The following is a 9,421-nucleotide window of genomic DNA, read 5'->3' on the forward strand; positions in this document are numbered from 1 at the left end:
CAGAATTCCCTGATATCAGTGTGGGGTTGTGTACCAGAACATTTCGTGAACCTCTGCTCGTGGCTACCTGTGTTGTTTCCCAGAATGCTCCTGATGCCTAACACCTGTGCGCTGAGGATCCCGATGGTGATGAAGAGCTGAGGCACGACGCCGATCGCTCCTCTCAGGTTCTTAGGAGACAGTTCACCCAGGTACATGGGCACCACGTTGGATGAAAGGCCTAGAGGAAGGGCGACGGCAGAGAATGCATCAGGCCACAGACTGCATTTTGTTGGGTTCTATTTTTCTCATAATTTGATCTGTATGTGATGAATAACTTAGAAGGAATGCATTAATGATAAGCATAGGTTTGTACTATACTGATATAAATTGTTTCACATAACAGGCTGTGATTCATGTAAGGAACGTTAGGGGGTAGGTCAGATAAGACTTGTATTTCTTACAGATACGAACACTCTCTCTTTGTTGTCTGTGAAACCATCCTTGAACGTAGGTACATAGAGTACAGATTGGAAGGGTGTCTTTTGGGTGCTAACTCCACAGGATGTTATGATAAACTTATGCCTGGCAACAGTGTGCAACAAATGGAGCGCCGAGGGGTTGGGACTAACCCGTGCGCCAACGGATTGGCTGAGTAAAGTCTAAACCACACTCAGTCCTTTACTCTGATTGGCCAACAGAAGAGGTGGGAACTCTCTGTCAGAGTATTTGAGAAAGAACCTGTAAACAATGGTTTAGTTCTCTGAGTGCCCTGCGAGGTATTTCAGTGGACCCGTATATATACGAACCTTCATACTTATCATACATACATTTAGCATATAATAAATTAAGCTTGGATTGAAGATCTCTTGATTCTTATTCCAATACCAGATTTGAATTACGCAATTTCTAACAATTTCAAATCTTTTTTAAATCTGATTGCTAAATAAATAAGGTCATTAATCAAGTTTAATAAGAAACTGACACATATAGCTACAAAGTTTAAGTATATGTTGTTCTTGAATAAAAAAATAAAAAAAAATAAGAAAATATTAAATGAGATAAGATATACAAACTTCTCTGTCCATTAAATGTGATCAAAATGGAGTTTTCCTGACCTGCGCAGATCCCCACCATAACCCTAGCCACGATGATGATCTCGTATGACTTAGCGATCTCGCTCACTCCCATCATCACAGCAGGAACAATGGAGAAGATGTTGTTGAAGAGGAGGGTGCCTTTCCTGTCAAACAATTATTAATTGGAGATAAACAACAATGTATTTCATGATGATCAAAGCTAGCTATAGTATGTATTTTTTCCTAGATTTCAATTGATCATTTACAAACATTTTCCAGTTGTATTTTGGTTTATAAACTGATACTTATTGGTTTATAGACAATTTATACACCTTTAGTAACCAGTCATTACCTTCCTAGTTTGTTGACGAGCGGGGCCACCATCAGTGAGCCAAAGAAACCTCCCAGGGGATACATGGAGACAGACAGGGACCACAGGAGGGTTAGGAAGCTATCCTCCATGGGTCGGCCATAACGCTCCAAGTAGGTAGTATTGTAGAACTGCTGCATCAACTGGACAAAGACAGATTCTTATTTTATTTAAAACTTTTTTTTTATCCAGGAAGACCCATTAAGGTCAAAATACCTATTTTACAAGGGAGACCTGGTCAAAATGGCTGGAATGTAAAGCCACCCATGACTTATATGACAGTGGGAAAAATAGATTCTGTGTGAATACAACAATTCAATTTAATTAAGCCCAAAGACAATAGATAGAAATGTGAACCCTTTCAGACAGTGAAGTTTCAGTTTCAGTTTATTCAGGTGAATAGATTGGGTATTGAAATGAATGTATTATGTCATTGTTTACTTAAGATAAATTCAGTGTGGTTTAAACTACCAGAGATGGAGAGTTGACCACAGCCACATTGTACCCATACTGGAAGGATGATCCAAAGGCAGATATAAGGGTAGCCAAGGCCAGGACCACAGTCAGCTTCTGTCACATAAAAGGAGAACATACTGTAGGAATTATCACAATAATCTGCAAATAACCACACATTTCCTACCTTATTGCTAACATTTTTCATGCTGTAGTTATGTTTCCTATTTAGTAACATAGTATCCATGTGCTAAGCACAACTAAGGTTATTTAAAAAAAAAAAAATCCAACATCAAAGTATACAACATAACAACATCAAAATGTAAAGTCATTGGCTCACCCCTCTCCTCTCTTCCAAAGGTTTCCCACAATTATGTTCTTCTTCCATGGCTCTGCACTTCAGCTTTCTATTGTCACCTCTCTCAGCCACAGATAGCAGACCAGTGCTAGTCTGACTGCTCCGCTGGATTCAGATGTACTTTGGACATTGGATCAGAGGATCAGACGGTAGATTAGAGTTTACTACCCCTTACACTACAAAATCTTCAGTCTTCAGAAAGTGTTCACACCACTTTTTCCACATTTTGTTGCGTTACAGCCTGAATTTAAAAATGGATTCAATGGAGATGTTGTGTTACTGAGCTACACACAATAACCCCATAATGTCAAAATGGAATTACGTTTTCATTTTATTTTTTATTACAAATGAAAGCTGAAATGTCTTGAGCCAAGTATTAAACCCCTTTGTTATGGCAAGCCTAAATAAGTTCAGGAGTAAAAATGTCCATAACAAGTCACATAATAAGTTACATGGACAATTTAACATGATTTTTGAATGACTACCTCATCTCTGTACCCCACACACACACAATTATCTGTAAGGTCCCTCCGTCGAGCAGTGAATTTCAAACACAGATTCAACCACAAAGACCGTGGAGGTTTTCCAATGCCCCGCAAAGAAGGGCACATATTGGTAGATGGGTAAAAAAAATAAGCAGACATTGAATATGCCTTTGAGCATGGTGACGTTATTAATTACACTTTGGATGGTGTATCAATACACCCAGTCACTACAGAATACAGGCGTCCTTCCTAACTCAGTTACCGGAGAGGAAGGAAACCGCTCAGGGATTTCACCATGAGGCCAATGGTGACCTTAAAACAGTTACAGAGTTGAATGGCTGTGATAGGAGAAAACTGAGGATGGATCAACAACATTGTAGCTACTCCACAATACTAACCTAATTGACAGAGTGAAAAGATGGAAGCTTGTACAGAATAAAAATATTCCAAACATGCATCCTGTTTGCAACAAGTCATTAAAGCAAAAGGAAGCAAAGAAATTAACTTTATGTCCTGAATACAAAGCGTTATGTTTGGGGCAAATCCAACATATTCATATTTTCAAGCCTGTTGGTGGCTGCGTCATGTTATGGGTATGCTTGTCATTGGCAAGAACTAGGGAGTTTTTTAGGATAAAAAGAAACGTAATAGAGCTAAGCACAGGCAAAATCCTAGAAGAAGACCTGGTTCAGTTTTACATCAGACACTGGGAGATGAAAAGGAGCTACAGGAAAAGGAGGGCCGAGCACACCTCCATTTACATTGAAGGGGCTGTAGTGGAGCGGGTCGAGAGCATCAAATTCATTGGCGTCCACATTACTAAGGATCTATCGTGGTCCAAAAACACCAAGACAGTCGTGAAGAGGGCACGACAAGATTTGGCATGGGACCTCAGATCCTCAGAAAGTTCTAAAGCTCCACCATCGAGAGCATCCTGACTGGTTGTATCACCGCTTGGTATGGCAACTGCTCGGCATCTGACTGCAAGGCGCTGCAAAGGGTAGTGAGTACGTCACTGGGGCCGAGCTTCATGCCATCCGGGACCTCTATACCAGGCGTGTCAGAGGAAGGCCCTAAAAATGGTAAAAGACTCCAATTCTCTCTGCTACTGCATAGCAAGCGATACCAGAGCACCAAGTCCGGGACCAAAAGGCTCCTTAACCTTTTACTGCGGTGGGCTAAATCAGGGTCACACATAGTGTTTCTTAAACAAATCTACTTTGAAACAAAAAAAATAAGACACCTGTACCATGTCAGATATAGAATTGAAATGTATTCAATTTTGAGTTTGCATCCCAATATTTCACTTTGTATACAGTGCCTTCAGAAAGTATTCAGACCCCTTGACTTTTTCCCCACAGCATGATGCTGCCACCACCATGCTTCACCGTAGGGATGGTGCCAGGTTTCCTCCAGACGTGACGTTTGGCATTCAGGCCAAAGAGTTCAATCTTGGTTTCATCAGACCAGAGAATCTTGTTTCTCATGGTCTGAGAGTCTTTAGGTACCTTTTGGCAAACTCTAAGCGGGCTGTCATGTCCTTTTACTGAGGAGTGGCTTCAATCTGGCCACTCTACCATAAAGGCCTGATTGGTGGAGTGCTGCTGAGATGGTTGTCCTTCTGAAACGTTCTCCCATCTCCACAGAGGAACTCTAGAGCTCTGTCAGAGTGACCATCGGGTTCTTGGTCACCTCCCTGACCAAGGCCCTTCTCCCCCGATTCCTCAGTTTGGCCAGGGCGGCCAGCTCTAGGAAGAGTCTTGGTGGTTCCAAATTTCATCCATTTAAGAATGATGGAGGCCACTGCATTCTTGGGGACCTTCAATGCTGCAGACATTGTTTGGAACCCTTCCTCAGATCTGTGCCTCAACACAATCCTCTCGGAACTCTACGGACAATTGCTTCGACCTGATGGCTTGGTTTTTGCTCTGACATGCACTGTCAACTGTGGGACTTTATATAGACAAGTGTGCGCCTTTGCAAATCATGTCCAATCAATTGAATTTACCAAAGGTGGACTCCAATCAAGTTGTAGAAACATCTCAAGGATGATCAATGGAAACAGGATGCACCTGAGCTCAATTTTGAGTCTCATAGCAAAGGGTCTGAATACTTATGTAAATAAGGTATTTCTGTTTTTTTATTTGTAATACATTTGCTAACATTTCTGAAAACCTGTTTCCGCTTTGTCATTATGGGGTATTGTGTGTAGATTGCTGAGGTTCCTTCACACTCTTCACATACGCTGCTGCTACTCTCTGTTTTATTATCTATGCATAGTCACTTTACCCCTACCTACATGTACATATTACCTCAATTACCTCAACTAACCCGTACCCCTGCACATTGACTCGGTACCGGTACCCCGTTGTCTATAACCTTGTTATTGTTATTTTATTGTGTTACTATTGTTCCTTTAGTTTATTTAGAGCATTGGTCTTACTTACTTTTTCATCTGTTGTATTCGGCGCATGTGACAAATAAAATTAGATTTTGATTTGATTTGAAATTCACCCTTCTGCAGAACAATAACCTAAAACACAAGGCCAAATATACACTGGAGTTGCTTACCAAGATGACATTAAATATTCTTGAGTGGCCTAGTTACAGTTTTGACTGAAAAATCTGCTTGAAAAATATGTGGCAAGACTTGATAATGATGGCTGTCTAGCAATGATCAGCAACCAATTTACAATCCAGGTGTGCAAAGCTCTTAAGAGACTTACCCAGAAAGACCTCACAGCTGTAATCGCTGCCAAAGGTGATTCTAACATGTATTGACTCAGGGGTGTGAATACTTACGTAAATGAGATATTTCTGTATTTCATTTTCAAGAAATTTGCAAACATTTCCAAAAACATGTTTTCATGGGGTATTATGTGTAGATGGGTGAGAAAAAAAATATTATTATTATTTAAAAAATAGATTTAATCCATTTAGATTTCAGGCTGTAACACAACAAAATGTGGAATAGGTCAAGCGGCCTGGCAGCCAAGGGGTATGAATACTGAAGACACTGTATGGGCCACGTTGAATAAAATAAACTAATCTGAATTTATAGTCTGAAAAATAGTCTGTGTTTAGTTGGCTTGGTTTTGATAAAGATTCAAGAGCATTCAGAAGGTCTGTCCACATTAAAGTTGCTCAAACTTATCAATGACATTTATTTAACCTTTATTTTAACAGGGAAGACATATTGAGACCTAGTTCTCTTTTACAAATGCACCCTGTATATACACACAACATAAATGTACACATTATACCCTACCTATATGTATATATATATACACATTAAAATACAAAAACACAGTCATGGGAACCACAAATAAAACATCACAAATCACCCGGAAAAACAGTCACATTCCTCCACAAATAAGTCCCCAATAAATACTTTAAATTGCCCGAACGGCACCAGAACATCAAGACGAAATGGATTTTTGATTTTGTTCCAGCAACACGGTGCATTAAAACTAAAAGCGGATTTACCTCGCTCGGTGGAGACCCTTGGAACCTAAAGAGTTAACCAAATTTACCTCGCTCGGTGGAGACCCTAGCAACCTCAAGAGTTAACCAATCCCGTGAACAGGTTAGGCAACTCAGGTGTCTATACTTCAACAGCAAAGTTAGATAAGATAAGAGTAATGTAGATAGTCTTTAGTGAAGTCCAGCCAACCTTTCGATACGGGATGCAGTGACGAGTATCAAAACTGTCACCTGTAACAAAACAAAGGGCACGAGGGTAGATGGCACCCTGACTGAAGTGGTTGTTGTAATAGTGCTATGTCCAGGCCTAAACCCTGACTGGTTTACATTCTAAATACATTTCTCAGATAGAAAAGAGCAAAGTTGTGCATTTACCAAGGATTCAAGAATCTCAGCTGGACAAGGAAGCCTTGAAATTGGGTGATAATTATAAAGGTCACTACATGAGGCACATTATGCTATCTGTCTAAAACACTATAAAGAGACATGAGAGGCATGGACTTTATGGCTCATCCACAGGGTAGTTATAGATGACATAACATACGTAAATTGTAAAAACAGGAAGTGGAGAGACACTGGTTTAAAGTTGAGTTAAGGCTATTACAAGGTGCTCTAACTATTTATAATAATAATAATAATAATAATAATATGCCATTTAGCAGACACTTTTATCCAAAGCGACTTACAGTCATGTGTGCATACATTTTTACGTATGGGAGGTCCCGGGGACCTTCACAACACAACACTAAACAATACCTTCATTGCACTATAACGGTGACAAAACGGTGCCCACAAACCCAACAGCAGTCCCAACGCCTTACCACTGCTACACCTGGCTATCAGCGGAGCCTTGTCTGGCAGCGAAACAGTTCATTCAGCCTCATTTACTGCCTTTAAAAATAGACCAGATTATTAGGGTGAGGCACATGGGCTACTAACAGTTTACTTCACAACATACACTTAGTATTACTTTCTTAGCTACAGTATACACATCTCCCTGGCATATTACATCATTTATGCAGCAGCATACAATACATTTTTGGACTCACCTTGTTGTGCTGTGCCCACTTGAACAGGAAGGCGACCCGCGGCAGTCCTTCGTGGGCAAATTTTGTCATCAAACTTTGTCATCAAAGTCTGGCATTCTCTGGATTTATGGTGCTTTCAAGACAACTGGGAACTCTGGAAAAAAAACAAGGTTGAATCATGATGACGGCAGTGATCTTCAGATCGTAGCTCTAGAAAGAGGCCCGAGTAAAACAAATATTTGAAATCTGTCCCCAAATGCAATATATTTTTACTTGAAATCCAATATTTAATAAAATCTCTAGAATTAGTCAATAACAAAAAAACACTGTATACTTACAACTCCATCATATGTGTACAACTGTAACCCCTGACCTCTGTAACCCCTGACCTCTGTAACCCCTGACCTCTGTAACCCCTGACCTCTGTAACCCCTGACCTCTGTAACCCCTGACCTCTGTAACCCCTGACCTCTGTAACCCCTGACCTCTGTAACCCCTGACCTCTGTAACCCCTGACCTTATTTTATTTATTTTATTTTAGGTACTTAAACTTGAAAGTCCATTCTTGTGATTACATTTTTTTAACTTTAATGTTATTTTATGTTTCTTCAGAGAAAAAATATGTGTAGTGATGTCCTATGTTTTTTTGTGATTGTAATTAGAAATGTTATAATAATCACAAAAAATAATAATAATAATAATAATAAACATTTAAAAAAAAAATAAAAAGAGGCCAGAGGTCCCGACTTACAATTCCGAGTTGGATGACCGTTCAAAACGTATTTTCCCAGTCTGAGCTCGTTTTTTCCAGAGTTCCCAGTTGTCTTGAACTCACTGAAGTCAGATTACCCAGTTCCAAGTTAACAGTTGTTTTGAGCGCAGCAGAAATCATGCTGGATTGACAGCATGGCCAATGTTGAATGTTTATCATTTTAAGCTTGGAAAAGAGATCCTTAAACCCAGAATTGGGACCACACACCCACTCTTCTGAATAACAGGCTAGTGATTGCTTTGCAATGCCTGCAGTTAGCCACTGATTCCTTCCAAACCACTCATTGTTGAATTTGCGATTTCCAACTTGTGAAATGTTATGTCCAATGGCCGATGAGCACTGATTTGTTTTATCTATAATTTCTCTTAATTATTTATCTTCATATGACAAGGATTAAAAAGGATTTGCCAGTAGATTGTCGACTTGATTCATGATGATGACTGCTAGCTAAGCTTTTGAAAGTATGATGTAGATATAACGTGATTTGACGTCATTTTATCTGTGGCCAATGACCTTGAGCCTTCTTGGATGGGCACTTCTAATGTAACTCTATGGCAGCACCCAAGGGGCTTGAATTTTCAAGCTCTACCCTTAGATTTGGCGGTGACGTAGTGTCCCCATGAGTGACAGAACAATGAGCCAATCACGGCGCAACTAGAGAACATTACTAACCCCTACGCTCCGTATTTTCCACTGGCTGCCCCACCACCACATAAAAGCACTGAGCTTGGCTGAAACACCTGTATTTTGGAACTGCCTTACTCAAGAAAGCAAAAAAAGAGACCATGTTTGTATGGAGGCTTTATTGACTCAATTATTATTTCTTTATTTTTTATATTGTTTGCAAATTGATATGTGACACATATTAATGCCAAAATAACATGCAAAACAGGCAATCCCCCCCAAAACAATGTGGGGCTCAAAACAGGTGGGACTGTGCCCTGAATGACGGGTCGCTACTGGCTGGCTGGCAGGACCAGTGGGACCTAACGCTTTAGTATATGTGCTGCCATAGTGAGCACTTAAAGCTTTAACCCACAGTGGTGCCACATGACTTGAGATCCTGCTGCTACTATGTTCAATAGCACACTTCGCCTCACTTTCACTTTATGCCTTGCTATTTTCATTAGCAGGGAGTTGACAGCAGATGGCGCCGTCATGGACAATGGCTCTCATACACTTGCATGGCCCTCTGCCTCTGGCTCTGGTCTGCCTAGCTGCATGACAGTAGTAGGCTGCATCACAGCACTGGCTCTATCTCAATTCAGCTTTCTCAATTCCTTGCACCCTCTCTCCTCGCGTCATTCTCAAAACCCATTGGAGAAGAAATTCCTGAGGGTCGGGACCTTGGACCTTCTCCTCCTATACAGTTGAGAAGGAGGCGAAGAGATAAGATGCGAGGAATGCTTTAGCA

The 9,421-nt window shown here is 40.5% G+C and overlaps 1 protein-coding gene across 1 annotated transcript in view; it reads right to left on the reverse strand.

The window, feature by feature from the left end:
- Positions 1 to 2,269, reverse strand: part of slc2a5 (solute carrier family 2 member 5) — a gene marked incomplete at its 5' end in the record, with an annotated part of 13,279 nt that extends 11,010 nt beyond the window's left edge. The window contains 5 exons of the mRNA XM_084184445.1: positions 68 to 220; positions 1,098 to 1,222; positions 1,411 to 1,571; positions 1,900 to 1,998; positions 2,222 to 2,269. Of these exons, the coding sequence (XP_084040571.1) occupies positions 68 to 220; positions 1,098 to 1,222; positions 1,411 to 1,571; positions 1,900 to 1,998; positions 2,222 to 2,269 (586 nt within the window). The remainder of the gene's footprint in view (positions 1 to 67; positions 221 to 1,097; positions 1,223 to 1,410; positions 1,572 to 1,899; positions 1,999 to 2,221) is intronic.
- Between the last annotated feature and the right edge of the window lie 7,152 nt (positions 2,270 to 9,421).

Source organism: Coregonus lavaretus (genome assembly GCF_964263955.1).
Source record: "Coregonus lavaretus genome assembly, chromosome: 20".
Lineage (NCBI taxonomy): Eukaryota > Metazoa > Chordata > Actinopteri > Salmoniformes > Salmonidae > Coregonus > Coregonus lavaretus.